Below are 19745 nucleotides of genomic sequence, written 5' to 3' on the forward strand. Positions count from 1 at the left end.
TCACCATGGTCACTGGTGCCCCTGCCTTTTGTGGGAGAGGACTTCTGGCAGCTATGGAAGCAGATCCTGAGGAGACAATACCATATCCAAAATTCTTCCCTCTTGAATGTGAAAACCTCTTGAGAAAACTGATGGTCCTCAACCCCAGTGACAGAAGAATGTTAGAAGATATTATGAGAGATCCATAATGTGGTGCAGGAGAAGGAACTCAGGCCTCACAATGAGCCACTCCATGACACCAAGGACCCCCAGGTGACTCAAGTGATAATGAACATGGGCTATGTGTGGGACCAGATCTAGGACCCATCAACAGCCTGGAAGTTTAACAGTGGTATGGCCACCTCCTGGATTTTGAGTTCTGAGAAACCCAAGATGGAGGGCCATGCCATCACAGCAACGCCCTCCCCTTCTGCTGACTCCAACAGCTGCAATCATTCCCAAACCCAGGAGGCTCAGCAGGTGTCAGAGGCAGTAGAAAATGCTGCTGGCATGAGCCAGCTATACCTGCCTGGTTGTTCAGTAAAGAAACACAGAGGCCTGAAGGGGACCAGGAGACAGAGCAGAAGCACATAGTGCCTGCCATTCCCCACCCAGCCTGAAGTGAAAGACCCCCATCTCCAGCACAGCATCTCAGTGTGGCCCTGGAGCATCCTCTGCCTCCAGTTCAGCCCCCAGTGTGGCCCTGGTACCTCCTCCACCCAAGGCACTAGCAGCAGTAATAAAGCCCTGGACTGTGTTCTCAAAACGAAACTCCTCCACACCAGGCAGCTTGATGGTATGACCCCAGCCTCCTCCTTTGGCCAGAGCCAGGGCTGGCATGGAGTGGCCATCATGTTCCTCATATCTTATTCTAAGACACTTGTGTTTTAGGCTGCCAAGCAAGAACCAGAATGGCAAGCAAAATAAAGTTAAGTCAGTTTAATCTCTCATGGGGGATGGCCAAGGCAGGGATCAAATACTGGGGAGGTCGAGCCATACTCTATACATTTTAAATGGAAAGAAAAAAAGATGCTGAGCTCCAGGGAGTCTGGCGACATGGTACAGGAGATTGGTCAGAGGCTGGAAGGGGTACAAGAAGTACACGCTGGGTGTGCAAGGGCGCTTAGACAAGAGAACTTGGTTCCATGGACAGAGGCTTGCAAACTGCTCTGGAGTTCTCTGCATGGGATTCAAATCAAGAGGGTATCCCATATCTATGGCCCACAAGAGGAGAGGTCACTCTAGTTGCAGGTTCATCCCTCTGTCCCCATCGTGACTGGGTTTTTTCTTGGAACACTTCTCCCCTCCCCTGCTCTTCTCTGTCTTTTCTTCCATGTTTAGGAAAAGGGGGGAAGTTCTACCAAATCCTGTAATAAAAGCTCCAGAAAGATGTATCACAGATACTGTTTTGCATCCTCCCCACACAGAATTAGGGCTGAGGCATGCCCCAGTGGGAGGAGTGTATAGTGATGTAGTACTTGGGAAGTCACCAGAACAACTAAATGGAAAAATGATTTAAGGGAATTATCACGAGAGGATTGCAGGGCAGAAATGCAGAGATTGTGTATTACCTTCCTACACTAACATTGCCCAACATTTTCAGAAGGACCAAGGGGAGCATTTGGGTCCTGTGCCTGTGGTAATTGTGACCAAGAGTTCACAACAGGGTAACAAAGTCCTATGAACCAGCCTGTGTGGGAGTCAGAAGTGGTGTGGGGGTGGGCCCAAAAGTGGCTTAGGGGTCACTGAAGCTTGCAACTGAGTTTCCTGACTGTAATGCAGTAGTTGGATCTCTCCACTGTGATGGCTTTTCCTTTTTATAACAGTAGCATGGAGCAGTCCTTCTAAGAGGCCTGAAGTATTGGCTGTTTATCCAATTCAAAGTTGAAAGGGGCACTCCATGAGGATCCAGACATTCTGGGGGATTTATGGTAAGAGACAGCAGCTTGGAGGGATGTAGGGGATGCCAGAAAGGTGGCTGTAAAAGCCTGGTTTCCAGAAAACAGGTATTTACATTTTTTTGGCAGTGAATTTGTGGTTTCAGATAGCTATCAGGGAGCTACCCTGTGGGCTTCTAAGAAACACGAGGAATCTCCAAGAGGTCCCCTGACTGCTTTGGTGATGCCCAGCTGCACTGTGTGCAGTTTTTCAACATGCTGTGACCCTGCCCAGGGATGGTCCTTGCATCTGACCAGAGAAGATGCTCCATCCCCCCTTACAGCAGGGCCAGGGGAAGCAAGAAAAAGTACTAGGGACAGGGTGGGGGTCTTGTGGCTCCCCCCACCGAGTTTGGGTTTTCTTTATGATGGACAATTCAATGTGTGGTCAACCAGTTTTGCTCTCCTTAGAATCCATCCATGGCTCTTCTCCCCTTCAGGGCAAGTCCCAGTCATTTAGTGGGCTTTTAGGACTCTCCTACCTGTCCCCATGAAGACCTTTTCACCATCACCCTGCACTTGCACACACTGAATCATTCACTTTCCCACAGATACTTTGCCTATGTGGCTTCCTCTCTGAGAAGCCCATATGCTGGACATTCAGCCAAATGACATTGGGCTCCCCCCCAAGATGAACCACACATAGATCCCACCTGAAGAATTCATGGGCCAGTTGGGAAGACAAGGCAGGGACATAACTACAGTACAGTCACCTGTTCATAGGTGCAAGGGGAAGGATATTCAAAGCACAGCATATGTTCATCTACTGCTTGAGGTATCAGGGTGGCTTCCTGAAGGAGGTGGTGTCTAGTAGGCCCCAGGTGTATGGGTTTGACACAAGAAATGGAGAAGGGGCATTCTAGACAGAAGGAAGCTGGAGTGTTAGGTTAATCGGATCAGAGATAGAGAGTGAGAGTAGGGAGGGAGGGATTTGACTAGCACCCTTTGTGTATAGGACCAACCCACTGGTGCATTTTGCTATGTGTCTCTAAAAATGAACATCCCACAGCTCAGGGCCTGGAAAGCAATCAGCTCTGATGGTGAAGTGCTCTGCTAATAAAACTTTCTCCTTCTGTGAGCTGTGGGCCTGGCTGCTGAGCCAGTGGTTTCCACTGATCTCTCTCATTAGTCAAAGCTTAGTTTCACAGGAAAGGGTTTGGGTTTTGTTCTGAAGAGCAGGGGATCCACTCCTGCCGGGGGTCCGGCAGGGATTGATATAGTCGACTTCCATTGGGCAAGACACATCTGGCTGCTGTGGACTCTGGGTGGGAGAGTGGGAGCCAGGGCCCCTCCCTAAGAGAAGTAGGTCACTGTGGTCATCTGAAAAAGGAGACCTAGTGTACTGGGAATTTGGGGGTTAGGGAGGGCAAGGCACAGAGGAATGGAGAAGTGGAGGGGATGGGAGAGAAGGGGACTAGAGGAGGAAGGAGAGGGTGGCCTGGAGGTCTTAAAAGGTAGTTTCTGCAAAACTGGCCTAGGAAATGACTATCCAGTGACAGAGGAAGAAAACAATCAAGAACAATTTTTAGATTATTGACTCAAACTGTGAAGACAGTGGTAGTTTTTACTTAGAGTGAAGATGGGGGCAGAAATAAGATTTGTTGAACAAACTGAGAGTCCCCTTTGGGACCTAGGAAGTTTAGCAGGCCTCATTAGAAAGCTCATTTCTAAGCTCATTGTATCTCCCCACAGTGCCAAAGCTTCTTCAGAAACATGATTTTTAAGCAGTATGGTAATTATTATATAGTACAATACATACCTGATTATCTTATTGATAAGGCATTTAAATTGCTTCTAATTTTGGGCCATTGTACACACCACAGTGAACATTTTGTACATTAATCTTTGTCAGCATCTTTGATTATTTTATAATTGTGTATTTTATTCTTTTATTGAAGTATAGTTAACATACAATATTATATGAGTTTCAAATGTACAAAATGTAGTTTAACATTTATATACACGCAAAATTAACACCATGGTAACACTACCTACCCTCTGTCACCATACAGAGTTGTTACGCATTATTAACTATATTCCTCATTATGTATGTTGCATCCCCACGTCTTATTTATTTTATAACTGGGAGTTTGTACCTTTGTAACTGGAAGATAACCCTTTTCCCATTTTGTCTACGACCATCCTCTCCCCTCTGTCAACCACCAGATTATTCTCTGTGTCTATGAATCAGATTCTGTTTTATTTGTTTCATTTTTTAGAAATTCCACATATAAGTGAAATCATATGGTATGTCTTTCACTGATTTATTCGGCTTGGCATAATGTCCTCCAGATCCACCCATTTGTCACAAATGGAAAGATTTCATTCTTTTTTAAAGTAATACTTCATTGTGTATATGTATATTACATTCTTCTTTATCCATTCATCTATTGATGGACAGTTGGGTTGCTTTCATATCTTGGCTGTTGTCAATAATGCTGCAATAAACATTGGGAGACATAGATCTCTTGGAAGTAGTATTTTTGTTTTCTTAGAATAAATACCCAAGAGTGTAATTGATGGATTGTATGGTAGTTCTATTTTTAATTTTTTTGAGGAACCATCACACTGTTTTCCACAGTGGCTGCACCAATTTACATTCCCACCAACAGCGCATGAGCATTCCCTTTTCTCCATATCTTCGCCAATACCTGCTCTTTCTTATCTTTTTTGATAATAGCCATTCTGACAGGTATGAGGTGATATTTCATTGTGCATTTGATTTGCATTTCTCTGATGATATTGACCATCTTTTCATCTTTCATGTTGGTCATGAGTATGTCTTCTTTGGAAAAATATCTATTCAGATGCTGTGCTCATTTTTAAGTTGGATTGTTTACTTTTTTTAATGTTTATGTTTGACAGAGAGAGAGAGAGAGAAACAGAGCATGAGTGGGGAGGGGCAGAGAAAGAGGGAGACACAGAATCTGAAACAGACTCCAGGCTCTGAGCTGTCAGCACAGAGCCCGACATGGGGCTCAAACTCACAGACCGCGAGATCATGACCTGATCAAAGTCTGATGCTCAACTGAATGAGCCACTCAGGCGCCCCTGGATTGTTTACTTTTTTTTTTTTTTAACATTTTTATTTATTTTTGGGACAGAGAGAGACAGAGCACGAATGGGGGAGGGGCAGAGAGAGAGGGAGACACAGAATCAGAAACAGGCTCCAGGCTCTGAGCCATCAGCCCAGAGCCTGACGCGGGGCTCGAACTCACGGACCGCGAGATCGCGACCTGGCTGAAGTCGGACGCTCAACCGACTGCGCCACCCAGGCGCCCCTGGATTGTTTACTTTTTATTGAGTTGTGTGAGTGAGTTCTTTATCTATTTTGGATGTTAACTCCCGTATTTGCAACATTTGCAAATATCTTCTTCCATTCAGTGTGTTGCCTTTTCATTTCATTATTGGTTTCCTTTGCTGTGCAAAACTTTTTAGTTTGATGTCATCAAGGGTGTTCATTTTTTGCTTCTGTTTCCCTTGTGTGAGGAGGCAGATCCAAAATACATACATACATACATACATACATACATACATACATACATACTGTTCAGATTGATGTTCAAGAGCTTACTGTTTATGTTTTCTTCTAGGAGATTTGTGGTTTCTTGACTTACATGTAAGTCTTTTTTTAATGGAGAAACTTTTATTTATTTATTTTTATTTTTAAGTATAATTTGTTGTCAAATTGGTTTCTATACAATACCCACTGCTCATCCCAACAAGTGACCTCCTCCCTGCCCATCACCAACTTTCCCCTCTCCCACACCCCCCATCTACTCTAAGCTTGTTCTCAGTCCTTAAGAGTCTATTATGGTTTGCCTCCCTCCTAATCTGTAACTTTTTTTTTCCCTCTTCCCCTCCCCCCATGGTCTTCTGTTAAGTTTCTCAAGATCCACATATAAGTGAAAACATATAGTATCTGTCTTTCTCTGCCTGGCTTATTTCACCCTGGAGGGCATAATACCCTCCAGTTCCATCCACATTGCTTCAAATGGCCAGATTTCATTCTTTCTCATTGCCAAGTAGTATTCCATCTTATATATAAACCACATCTTCTTTATCCATTCATCCATCGATGGACATTTGTGCTCTTTCCATACTTTGGCTATTGTTGATACTGCTGATGTAAACATTGGGGTACATGTGCCCCTATGCATCAGCATTCCTGTATCCTTTGGGTAGATTCCTAGCTGTGCTATTTCTGGGTCATAGGGTAGTTCTATTTTTAATTTTTTAAGAGACCTCCACACTGTTTTCCAGAGTGGCTGCACCAGTTTGCAGTCCCACCAGCAATGCAAGAGGGTTCCTATTTCTCCACATCCTCTCCAGCATCTATAGTCTCTTGATTTGTTCATTTTAGCTACTCTGACTGGTGTCGGGTGATATCTCACTGTAGTTTTGATTTGTATTTCCCTGATGATGAGTGACTTTGAGCATCTTTTCATGTCTCTGTTGGCCATCTGGATATCTTCTTTGGAAAAGTGTCTATTCATGTCTTCTGCCCATTTCTTCACTAGATTATTTGTTTTTTGGGTGTGGAATTTGGTGAGTTCTTTATAGATGTTAGATACTAGCCCTTTATTCGATGTGTCATTTGCAAATATCTTTTCCCATTCTGTCAGTTGCCTTTTAGTTGTATTGATTCCCTTGCAGTGAAGAAGTTTGTATCTTGATGAGATCCCAATAGTTCATTTTTGTTTTTAATTCCCTTGCCTTTGGATATGTGTCAAGAAATTGCTGCAGCTGAGGTAAAAGAGGTTTTTTTCCCTGCTTTCTCCTCTAGGGTTTTGATGGTTTCCTGTCTCACATTCATATCCTTCATCCATTTTGAGTTTATTTGTATGTATGATGTAAGAAAGTGGTCTAGTTTCATTCTTCTGCATGTTGCTGTCCAGTTCTCCCAGCACAATTTGTTAAAGAGACTGTGTTTTCTTCCATTGGGTACTCTTTCCTGCTTTGTCAAAGATTAGTTAGCCATACATTTGTGGGTCCAATTCTAGGGTCTCTATTCTATTCCATTAGTCTGTGTGTTTGTTTTTGTGCCAATACGATACTGTCTTGATGATTACAGCTTTGTAGTAGAGACTAAAGTCTGGGATTGTGATGCCTGCCATTTTGGTTTTCTTCTTCAATATTACTTTGGCTATTCAGGGTCTTTTGTGGTTCCATTCAAATTTTAGGAATGTTTGTTCTAGCTTTGAGAAGAATGCTGGTGCAATTTTGATTGGTATTGCATTGAATGTGTAGTTGCTTTGGGTATTATTGACATTTTAACAATATTTATTCTTCCAATCCATGAGCATGGAATGTTTTTCCATTTCATTTTATCATCTTCAATTTCCTTCATAAGCTTTCTATAGTTTTCAGCATATAGAACTTTTACATCTTTGGTTAGGTTTATTCCTAGGTATTTTATGGTTCTTGGTGCAATTGTGAATGGGATGTTTCTTTATTTCTCTTTCTGTTGCTTCATTATTGGTGTATAAAAATTCAACCAATTTCTGTACATTAATTTTGTACCCTGCGACCTTGCTGAACTCATGTATCAGTTCTAGCAGACTTTTGGTGGAGTCTGTCAGGTTTTCCATGTAGAGTATCATTTCATCTGCGAAAAGTGAAAGTTTGACTTCATCTTTGCCAATTTTGATGTCTCTTATTTCATTTTGTTGTCTGGATTGCTGATGCTAGGACTTCCAATACTATGTTAAACAATAGAGGTGAGAGTGGACATCCCAGTAGTGTTCCTGATCTAAGGGGAAAGCTCTCAGTTTTTCCCCATGGAGGATGATATTAGCTGTGGGTTTTTCAGAAATGGCTTCTGTGATGTTTAAGTATGTTCCTTCTATCCCGACTTTCTTGAGGGTTTTCATCAAGAAAGGATGCTGTATTTTGTCAAATGTTTTTTCTGCATCTATTGACAGGACCATGTGGTTCTTATCTTATCACTTGGTACTTTGCTATTATCCTCCCACTCTCTGGCCCTGTCACCTTTGCCAGCCAAAAAGCTTCAGAGTTCGTAATGGGATTACACTAGCAATTTGCTAGCAAATCTAATGAAAAGCATCCACTGGCCTATGATTTTCAGCTGGTTCTTGAATTATGAATTAATCCAATTTATTTCATGGACAATCTCTTATAAAACATGAACTTGGGATATGGAGTCGTTGGGTGGTGGGAGGGAACGTTTTTTAAAGGGATGTGGCAGACATGTCCATGTGGCTCCTGGTGGCATTATCCACTACTGCAAGTAACCAGACACCTGACTTTGAACTGCGCATATGGCTGCCCAGGCTATAAATTTCCCAGCATCCTCTGTGGCAGGGCTAGTTGTGTGACCAGGATTTCCCCCCTGGATGGGAAGCAAAGTGATTTGTACTTCTGGGATGTCTCCTAGCAGAGAGAATCAGGCACTTTCTGCTTCTCTCCCTGTCCTGCTGCTGGGATGTGAGCTCCATCCTGGCCTGTGTGGACAAAGGCAACTCCTCTGGGATGACAGGGCTTCAGGGAGAGGGGTTCCTGGGGCAGCCCTACCAGGCCAGCCCTGGACTGTCTGCCTCTAGACCAAGCAGGAGAGAGATGCAAACTCATGCGAGGGACCTCTTTGACAGCAGCTGAACCTTATCCTAACCAGGACAGCAGTCTTGGGGAAGTTTTCTGTGTGGTTCCTTTGGGCCAGGCTGCTGCTAGAACCACAGCCCTCAGAAATTCTCAGCCCTTCCATCCATAGGGTGAACAGCCAAGTTCGGCTCCAGCCATCCCCTCTCCAGGCACTTCTCTGGAAATTCTCTGGAAGATTGATGTTCCCAAATAAACAAGTCTGGAGCTATTATCTTCCAGGGGGATTCATCTTGTTCTTTCTTCTATCACTTGTGCATTCCCAGTCTCTTCTCCAGATGCCTGGTCTGATCCATATAATTTCCTATATGCCCTCCACTCTTATGAAGTCTGAAATTTTATGGGGGAAAGGAACTCTAATATATTTTAAGGTATTAAACGTGAGAATATTATGAAAAGATGTATAGTTTACTCGTTTGCCCACTCTTCAAACTGCCTAGGAGGTCTCTTGTCATTCACTATTTTAAAATATAGTGTATTCATAAATGTTTTATAGTAAGGTAAACATATCAGGATGTGGTCTTTTATTGAAAAGACAGTTTTTACTCAGAGCTCCCAGAGGAGGGGGCAAATCACACCGTACAGGGCCACATGTGCCATGATGGTCAGGAGGCAGAGGGAGTGGGTGGGAAAACGTGAGAAAGTTCCTTATTGTAGTTTCCTTAGAAAGGAACAGGTAGAAAAGGTAAGCAGGCTTAGGACTGGCTGGCTTGAATACTTTCAGGACTCTGGAACATAGAGGTCGTCCCTAGTTTTCTGGTACATGGCCCTAGCATTATTAGGGCAGTTGGATAATGGCCCCAAGTGTGAGAGTCTGATAGATGAAGTGGTTGGACTTGTGGACACTGGATGGATTGGTTTGTATTTGAAAAGGAAACCCCTTGGAGAATGATTCCTCTAAGTTGAAATGGTGAGCAGGAAGGCTGGACGCCTAGATGAAGTGACTCAGACATACCAATGGGTTGTTTACAACAAGGCGTGTCCAGTGTACACATGTAGGCAGATGCACATGCTAAAACACCACATTTAGCAAGCTAGAAACATGGTCCATACAAGAGATACATATCAGCTCACATGTCACTTCCTAAGAGAAGGCTTCCCTGCCTACACAATCTGTAGTGACAGCCTCCCCCACCCCAAGTCTCCCTAGCTATTACCCACTTCATACCTTCAGGGCATTCAGAGCCCCACCCCTGCTCAGCACAAGCTGCCCCACCTGGAGGAAAAGTCCTCACAGTGGGCACGATGTCCTATGCAATCTCTTCAACATGACTGTCCCCTGCTCCTGCTGTTCCTAGCCCCCTCCTGTCCACTCCAGCCCACTTATAAGCTTCCTGAGTCCCCATCTTTCCTCTGTAGCACATACCCCTTCTAACATGCTATGTTCACTGTCTCCACTCCAAAGCATCAGTGCCACATTCTTTCCCTAAGTGAGTGAGGCAGGCATTACACCATAGGCCTCACCACCATTCTGTCTGTGCTATGATCTGAATGTTTATTCCCTGTCCCCTCCCCTGCTCCAAATTCACATGTTGAAATCCTAATGCCCAATGTGAAATTTTTAGAAGCTGGGGTCCTTGGAACGTGTTTAGGTAATGAGGCCAGAGCTTTCATGAATGAGACTCTTGCTTCTATAAAAAGACTCCACACAGACACCTAGTCTCTTCCACCTTGAGAAGACATAGCAAGAAGCTACCAGATATGAACCAGGAAAAGGTCCCTTACCCAACCATGCTGGTACCATGATCTTGACTTTCAGCCTCCAAATAGGGTTGCTTTTTCTAAGTTATCCAGTCTGCTGTATTTTGTTATAGCAACCTGAATGGACTAACACACCCAGTGTGCACTGTGTTTCAGCCCTCAGCATGGGTGAGCTTCCCTGCTTCATTCTCTGCTAGATGGATAGCCATTCATTCGTTCATTCATTTGTTCATCCATTTGTCATGTTTTTGTTCCAGCTCAGTGGCTGCCCCTGGCTCATCTTGTAGACCCAACTCAGATGGCACTTCCTTCATGAAGACCATCTTGGGCCTCGCTCGCAGGCCTCTATGGTCTCACTTGGGTCCCTTAGTCTGTTTAGTGTCAGTCTCAGTCAATTGATAGTGATGCTATCAGTTAGGAGTGCCTGAGGCACTCACCTGGGCATGTACTACTTGTGATGAACACCCACAGGCATTTCCCCATCCAGAGCCACTGTTGAGGCTGGACTGGCCCTTGTGGTTCTTATTATGATTGCAAGATGCACCACAGCAACAACCACCAAAGAACTTTGAAAAAAAAAATACTCACAGGTCCTGGAGGGTACACAGCACACCCAAGGGCCACACATTAGGGTCTCAGGTAGGGAGAGAAAAGCAGACTTGGGAGTGTGCCTTTATTGAAGTCTCAGGAGGGGTGTCTAGGGTTTCAAGGTTCACTCTTTATTGGAAAATTATAGGGATTAAAGTATAAGAAGGGAGTCACTCAAGTGGTCAGTTATCCAGGGCTTAATAAAAGGGGAATTTCATAGTTGCGGTGACCTGGTTTCTCATCTAGCTGTTTCCCCAGTAGCTGTGTCAAACAGCTGGCAATGGGTGTATTTTACAATGGATATCTTTGAAATGGCTACCTTGGCAATCAAAAGCTGCATGTCAGGAAGGTTGTGTAGGTCCAAGTGCTGTGTTTACACTCTGATGATGTCTCCAGCCTGTGTGCTCTATGAGGACTCTGGGCCAGATGTGGAAAGGGGCTCAGAAAAATGTGATTATGGATAAAACACTGAATAGATGAAATTTTTAAACAGAGGCTCTATGTGGGTCAAGTTCACCAAAGGTGAGATTCTTTTCCCTTCTCCCTCCCTCCTGAACCAAGCCCCAATCACTAGCAGGAGTCTGAGAGACCTCCTGCCATCTTCACCTCATCCAAACCATTAGCATTCTACATGATTTTTATGTTCAATTTTAATTTTGTTAGCCTTTTACATGACTCTACATCTGAATAATAAACTTAATCTTCACTCCAGAGACAGAGATCCCTCTGTTCTATCTCAGACTGGACAGGACAATAGGAAAGTGCAGGATGTTTACAAGGAGATGGAAGTACAGGGCTTCCAGGCAGTAGGAAGGAAGTGAGGAAACAGACCAATCCAGGCAAGAGCCAACCCCCACCCCACAATGACCCATTTACTCTTCCACAACCCGTTTCTGTAGTAGATGGTCTGTTCTTTAGAGACAGCTTTAGGGGTCACCACACCTAGGTTTTAATCCTTCTACTGGCCTTAGGCAAGTCATTTGGGCCTTTGCAGCCTCAGTTCCTAGCCCTAAGTGAATCTGCCAGTGGCCACCTCACAGTGATGCTGCGCCAGATGTGGTATCAGAGGCAGGGCTGGCCAGGCACCTGCACTGGTCACTGCGAAGCTGAAACTGTGGTTCCACCCTGTCCTGTTAGTGTCATCCACAGAGCAGAAGCCAGAAGTATGACCAGTGTTTAAGGAGGGCCTGGGTGGAGCAATGCATGAAGGAGTAAGAGAAGGGCAAGAAGTTCAGGTTTAGCACAGAAAATGAGTCACTTGGCTTTTCTCCCAGACACTTCAGCTACCCAACCCTGAACATGGGTGGGAGACTGCCTGGGAAAATAGGGTGCTGTAGGCTTATGCCTCCCACCCTTTTCTGCTGCTGCTGTCACCACTTCAAGTGAGGCTCCCTCCAGACACCTCCTGCCTCTTTCCCTCCCTACCTCCAGCCCCCAAACTTCACCTACCCACTTCAGTCCCTGTAGCCATCTCTGTCCCCCTACCACTGGGTGGGCAGACAGCATCCCAGCCTTTCCTCTCTGAACCTTACCCAGACCCAGGGCCAACCAGGGGCTCCCTATAACCTCTTCCTGATGGAATCCTGGGAGCCCCAAGCAATTCACTTGGTACCCCAACCATCTAAGCCCTGGGATGAGGCTCCAACTTATGAAGAGACAGCCCTTCTTTTCATGATACTCGGGCTGCTTTACCAAAGGACAGACACATTCCCCCTAGAGCAAGTAAAAACCCGTCCAGTCTTGAGGAGACAAGAGTGATCCAGACCTCAGGCCCTACTGTCTCTCTTATTGCTGCTGCTGTCAGGAAACAGGGAGCTGCTCTCAGGAAACAGCAAGCCACTCTCAGCAAGCCCAGGGTCACTTGACATAAAGACAAAACTCAAAAGCAAAGAGAGAAACACAGAAACATATCCCAGTTGCACTTTGAGGCTGGGCAGGAATTAGAGTGGAACCCTCCTCAAGAGATGCCACTTCTCAGGGCCTTCAGGTGACTGCCAGCCCCAGGGCACTGCCTCCTGTCCTGACCCAGGCCATGCATGACCACCCTCTTTTTCAGGAGCTGCACTCCTCTTCAGAGCCCCCCTCCCTCTGGAGCTCTCATTTTTGGCTGCTGTTGAGAGGATAGCTTTAGCTGGGTCCTGGTTTGGGTGGGTGGGTGGCACGTGGGACTCCAGGAAGGGCAGCATGGCCTTGTTGGTTCTTCTGGTTGTGATGATGGTTGTGGTTTGGTTAAGGCAAGTTGGGGTTGGGCAAAAGGGGCAGTTAGGGCCAGGGCTGGGCTGCAATGAGGGCCAGGAAGGGCTCCAATGACCTTGGGCTTTGCAGCCAGATGCCTCCGGCCACACCCTGCTCCTGAATATGCTGGATCTGGGCAAGTCTCAGGAGCAAGGCCAGGGGTGGGCCTGAAGAGTCTCAGATGTGAGAGCAGGGTGTTGGAAGCCCCTGGTACTCCCATGGGTAGGAGAGCACTGCCAGAACTGGCTCCCTGCTGGCCTTCTGGTAACCAGAGGTTAGGTGGCACAGTGGGTTCCTAAGAAGGGCTGGGCTGCTGTCTTCTGAGTGTGCTGCTGTCTTTGAGTGGGTGGGGCAAGTTGTGGCAGGGCAGGAATGTAGTACTTAATGGCACTGTATTGAGGTTTTTTTTTTTTAATTTTGCTGGACCGAAGCTCTTATTTCCAGGATCTGTGTGGATAAGCAAGGCAAATTTAAACACTCTATTTGAAACATAAAAGAAAGAAAAATATAACAATGTGCACAATTCAAGGGGCAGAAATTTCTAGAGAAAGACTAAAGTTGCACAGTAGCAGTTATGACCTTCAATAATATTTTGTTACATTGAAACATATATTCTGCCACATATCTTGCAGGGGAAACTTCTTTCAAGAGGTGTCACACCTAATCTATTTCACATAGTTAAAAATGGCTAAATCTGTAAGTCTTTTACTTTTAGCGATGAAGAAGTAGGACCACAGAAGCTAGATGACATTGTTTATGGCAATCACGAGTCGGCATTTTTATTATATAACCCCCAGGATGAAAGACTGTTCATTCCCTCTACCACTGTGTCTTTTACTATCCTTTACTGCCAGACTTCATCTTACTAAAAACCCCATGCCATCAAATTTCCCTTGTTCTATCCAAAAAATGTCCTGCAGTGCAAGCCACTTGCCTCTTTGTTTTCTGTGAGGCTAGAACAGCCATCCAGGATTTTAGTACAAGGACCTTTCCCACTCTTGAACTGGTTATCTCTATCTCAGTGCTATGCCAAGTTCTCTAATGTTTTCTCTCTGGGGATTATTTCCCAAACCTGGCTACTCTTCCCAGGACAGGCAACTGTTCTGCACATCTCTCAGGCTGTGTAGCCCTGAATGTGTCAACTGTCCTAACAAAGATGAGTTCACAGGCCAACTTGAGCGAGCACTAGCTGTGAAGATGATGTGATATTAAACTGGTCTGAAAAGCAGCATGGGAACAGCAAACCAATCTGAATTGTTCAGGTTAAAATATTCCAGTTGAGAGTAACATTGAGATACAGGAGAGGAAAAAATGTGTAATGACCATCTAATGCACCTGCATGAGTCAATCATGTCTGGTGAGTGGACAGAACCATCAGTGAAGAATTCAGATGAAGACTAAGGACAGAAACAATAATAAAGAAGTCAGGCTCAACTCAAAGTTCAGAGGAACTGAAATGCCTCAATTTGTATTCCTGCAAAATAACTGACAGTGATTTGTCAACCGTCATGCTCGGTGTGCCATGTTGTCTCTAGCATACTTCCTTATGAGGAAGTAGTGAAGGGCCCAAAACTTCAGTATTTTTCAGAAATAATTTCAAGCTCTGTAGGTCCAACTCATAAATAGCACAGCCCTGATTCTATTATGTCTTGTCCTTGTCTTGAACTTTTTCCACTTTTCCTTGCTTTTGGTGATTCTTTCTCTTTGTTTTTATTCCACACAGCTAGTTCAGACCGCTGCCACCACCTACCCCCTCAGCAGAGCTCCCCCTGTGGTGTCTACCACCCCCACCACTGACAGCCCCCGTACTCCCTAGTCCAGGGACTGAGTTTCTGGCTCAGAGCTTTCCTTTTTCCAGGCTCCCAGAGGCTTTGAGTGTTGCAACGACCAGTGTTTTGTTATGTATATTTTCCACAATTTAAAAAATAAGGGACTTGGTGGCACATGAATATATATATGTCTGTGTGCATATATATTTTTAATATTATGTACATATAATATTAAGGTGAGTAATAAAGCACTGGTATATGTTAAAACATGGGTGAGCCTTAGATACATGGTGCTAAGCATAAGAAAGAAGGCAGACATACATGGTTACATATTTTATTATTCCATTTACTTAAAATATTCAGAATAGGCAAATCCATAGAGGGAAAAAAAAGCATATTGGTGATTTCCAGGGGTTGGGAGGGGGGTGGAAAAGGAAGTGATCATTTAATCAGGGCTGGGTTTCTCTTCCCCACTCCAACTTTACTGAAATATGGTTGACATACAACATTGTATAGTGTAAGATGTACGATGTGATGATTTGATACGTGTACATATTGTGAAATGGTTATCACTGTAAGATTAGTTAAGGCATCCTTTTTTCACATAATTCTCATTTTGTTGTTGTTGTCATTATGGTGAGAACATTAAAGCTCTACTTTTACAGTTAACTTTCTTGTATACAACAGAGTATTGTTAAATATGACCACCATGCTACACACTAGATGCCCTGAACCTGGGTTTCTTTTTGAGGTGGTGATAATGTTCTGGAATTAAACAATGGTGATGGTTTGCATAACTTCCTGAATAGACTGTAAATAACTGAATTGTACACTTTTAAAAGAGTAGATTTTGTGGTATGTGAATTATATCTCAGTTTTTTTTAAGCTGTATGGATAAATAAATAACTCATTTGGGGAAAAAGTTAACTTATAAAACATATATATTCTGGGCGCTTTATTTAGTCCCTGTCTACTAACCTCCCTAGACATCAGTAAAGACCACCCAAATGAGAACACACACTGTTCATTCAGAGCTTGCTCTAAATAGCAAGGGACTCAGCCATGACCATATGCTCTTTTGGAAGAGACTCAAAGGCATAGGGAGAAGTAGAAAGCTTTCTGGGGTGAAAAGGAATGTGCAGCCTGATCAGAGGTTGTGACTGGGGAAGCAGGAAGCAGATTGGCTGGAAGAAGGCATTTTATGTGATTAGTTAGCTTTCCTAACTTAGAATCAGGATTAAAAATGAGAGGAACTCCAAGGCTGGTTGCTTCAGGTTGTGGGTTAGGGCTTCTCAGGTTGGAGCAAGCAATTCACATTCTGAAAGATACAGAAAATTACATGTACTGAAACCCCCTCTTGCACTGTCTTCAATAAATTGTACACTGTCAGTGGATAGAGAAATTTTATGCAGTCAACCACAATTAACTACAAAAATGGTAACAATGACAAGAGTGATGAGTAACAACAGTGATACTTATTATGATTACTCTAAACCTCAGGATCTATCACTTTGCCAGGCCTCACCTTAAAGTAAATAGCAAATAGCAAATAGGGAAGAAGATGGCGGCGTAGGAGGATGCTGGGCTCACCGTGTGTCCTGCTGATCACTTAGATTCCACCTACACCTGGCTAAATAACCCAGAAAACCGCCAGAGGATTAGCAGAACGGAGTCACCGGAGCCAAGCGCAGACAAGAGGCCCATGGAAGAGGGTAGGAAGGGCGGCGAGGCGGTGCGCGCTCCACAGACGGGCGGGAGGGAGCCGGGGCAGAGGGGCGGCTCGCTGGCCAAGCAGAGCCCCCGAGTCTGGCTTGCAAAAGCGGAGGGGCAGGATGGACGCAGTGTGTTCCGACAGCAAGTGTGACTTAGCGTCTGGGAGGTCATAAGTTAACAGCTCTGCTCAGAAAGCGGGAAGGCTGGAGGACAAAGGGAGGGAGAGCTGCTGAGCCCCCGGACGACAGAGCTAAGCTTGGTGGGAACAAAGGCGCTCGCCAGCGCCATCTGCCCCGCCCATTCCCCCAGCCAAAATCCCAGAGGGAACCAGTTCCTGCCAGGGAACTTGCTCGCTCCGTACAAACACCCAACTCTGTGCTTCTGCAGAGCCAAACCTCTGGCAGTGGATCTGACTCCCTCCCGCTGCCACAGGGCCCCTCCTGAAGTGGATCACCTAAGGAGAAGCAAGCTAAGCCTGCCCCTCCTGCCCCCGTGCACCTTGCCTACCCACCCCAGCTAATACGCCAGATCGCCAGCACCACAAGCCTGGCAGTGTGCAAGTAGCCCAGATGGGCCACGCCACCCCACAGTGAATCCCACCCCTAAGAGAGGGGAAGAGAAGGCACACACCAGTCTGACTGTGGCCCCAGCGGTGGGCTGGGGGCAGACATCAGAACTGACTGCGGCCCCGCCCACCAACTCCAGTTATACACCACAGCACAGGGGAAGTGCCCTGCAGGTCCTCACCACACCAGGGACTATCCAAAATGACCAAATGGAAGAATTCCCCTCAGAAGAATCTCCAGGAAATAACAATAGCTAATGAACTGATCAAAAAGGATTTAAATAATATAACAGAAAGTGAATTTAGAATGATAGTCATAAAATTAATCTCTGGGCTTGAAAACAGTATAGAGGACAGCAGAGAATCTCTTGCTACAGAGATCAAGGGACTAAGGAACAGTCACGAGGAGCTGAAAAGCGCTTTAAACGAAATGCAAAACAAAATGGAAACGACGACAGCTCAGATTGAAGAGGCAGAGGAGAGAATAGGTGAACTAGAAGATAAAGTTATGGAAAAAGAGGAAGCTGAGAGAAAGAGAGATAAAAAAAAATCCAGGAGTATGAGGGGAAAATTAGAGAACTAAGTGATACACTAAAAAGAAATAATATACGCATACTTGGTATCCCAGAGGAGGAAGAGAGAGGGAAAGGTGCTGAAGGGGTACCTGAAGAAATTATAGCTGAGAATTTCCCTGAACTGGGGAAGGAAAAAGGCATTAAAATCCAAGAGGCAAAGAGAACTCCCTTCAGACGTAACTTGAATCAATCTTCTGCATGACATATCATAGTGAAACTGGCAAAATACAAGGATAAAGAGAAAATTCTGAAAGCAGCAAGGGGTAAACGTGCCCTCACATATAAAGGGAGACCTATAAGACTTGTGACTGACCTCTCTTTTGAAACTTGGCAGGCCAGAATGGATTGGCACGATATTTTCAGTGTGCTAAACAGGAAAAATATGCAGCCGAGAATCCTTTACCCAGCAAGTCTTTCATTTAGAATAGAAGGAGAGATAAAGGTCTTCCCAAACAAACAAAAACTGAAGGAATTTGTCATCACTAAACCAGCCCTACAAGAGATCCTAAGGGGGATCCTGTGAGACAAAGTACAAGAGACATCACTACAAGCATAAAACATACAGACATCACAATGACTCTAAACCCGTATCTTTCTATAATAACACTGAATGTAAATGGATTAAATGCGCCAACCAAAAGACATAGGGTATCAGAATGGATAAAAAAAACAAGACCCATCTATTTGCTGTCTACAAGAGACTCATTTTAGATCTGAGGACACCTTTAGATTGAGAGTGAGGGGTTGGAGAACAATTTATCATGCTACTGGAAGCCAAAAGAAAGCTGGAGTAGCCATACTTGTATCAGACAAACTAGACTTTAAATTAAAGGCTGTAACAAGAGATGAAGAAGGGCATTATATAATAATAACAGGGTCTATCCACCAGGAAGAGCTAACAATTATAAATGTCTATGCGCCGAATACCGGAGCCCCCAAATATATAAAACAATTACTCATAAACATAAGCAACCTTATTGATAAGAATGTGGTAATTGCAGGGGACTTTAACACCCCACTTACAGAAATGGATAGATCATCTAGACACACAGTCAATAAAGAAACAAGGGCCCTGAATGACACATTGGATCAGATGGACTTGACAGATATATTTAGAACTCTGCATCCCAAAGCAACAGAATATACTTTCTTCTCGAGTGCACATGGAACATTCTCCAAGATAGATCATATACTGGGTCACAAAACAGCCCTTCATAAGTATACAAGAATTGAAATTATACCATGCATACTTTCAGACCACAATGCTATGCAGCTTGAAATCAACCACAGGAAAAAGTCTGGAAAACCTCCAAAAGCATGGAGGTTAAAGAACACCCTACTAACGAATGAGTGGGTCAACCAGGCAATTCGAGAAGAAATTAAAAAATATATGGAAACAAACGAAAATGAAAATACAACAATCCAAACGCTTTGGGACGCAGCGAAGGCAATCCTCAGAGGAAAATACATTGCAATCCAGGCCTATCTCAAGAAACAAGAAAAATCCCAAATACAAAATCTAACAGCACACCTAAAGGAAATAGAAGCAGAACAGCAAAGGCAGCCTAAGCCCAGCAGAAGAAGAGAAATAATAAAGATCAGAGCAGAAATAAACAATATAGGATCTAAAAAACTGTAGAGCAGATCAACGAAACCAAGAGTTGGTTTTTTGAAAAAATAAACAAAATTGACAAACCTGTAACCAGGCTTCTCAAAAAGAAAAGGGAGATGACCCAAATAGATAAAATCATGAATGAAAATGGAATTATTACAACCAATCCCTCAGAGATACAAACAATTATCAGGGAATACTATGAAAAATTATATGCCAACAAATTGGACAACCTGGAAGAAATGGACAAATTCCTAAACAACCACACTCTTCCGAAACTCAATCAGGAGGAAATAGAAAGCTTGAACAGACACATAACCAGCGAAGAAATTGAATCGGTTATCAAAAATCTCCCAACAAATAAGAGTTCAGGACCAGATGGCTTCCCAGGGGAGTTCTACCAGACGTTTAAAGCAGAGATAATACCTATCCTTCTCAAGCTATTCCAAGAAA

The 19745-nt window shown here is 44.2% G+C and overlaps 1 protein-coding gene across 2 annotated transcripts in view; it reads left to right on the plus strand.

Moving 5' to 3' along the window:
- Nucleotides 1-19745, plus strand: part of SLC41A3 (solute carrier family 41 member 3) — a 177758-nt gene that overhangs the window by 124602 nt on the left and 33411 nt on the right. Inside the window, exon 10 of one of the 2 annotated variants that reach the window (XM_040454925.1) lies at nt 14782-15496. The exons of the other annotated variant lie outside the window; for it this stretch is intronic. Coding sequence (XP_040310859.1) covers nt 14782-14855 — 74 coding nt within the window. The 3' untranslated portion in view covers nt 14856-15496. Of the gene's footprint in view, nt 1-14781; nt 15497-19745 lie in introns of those variants that run through there. 2 annotated transcript variants of the gene reach the window in all.

Source organism: Herpailurus yagouaroundi, unplaced genomic scaffold (assembly GCF_014898765.1).
Source record: "Herpailurus yagouaroundi ecotype Mexico unplaced genomic scaffold, PumYag 214, whole genome shotgun sequence".
NCBI lineage: Eukaryota > Metazoa > Chordata > Mammalia > Carnivora > Felidae > Herpailurus > Herpailurus yagouaroundi.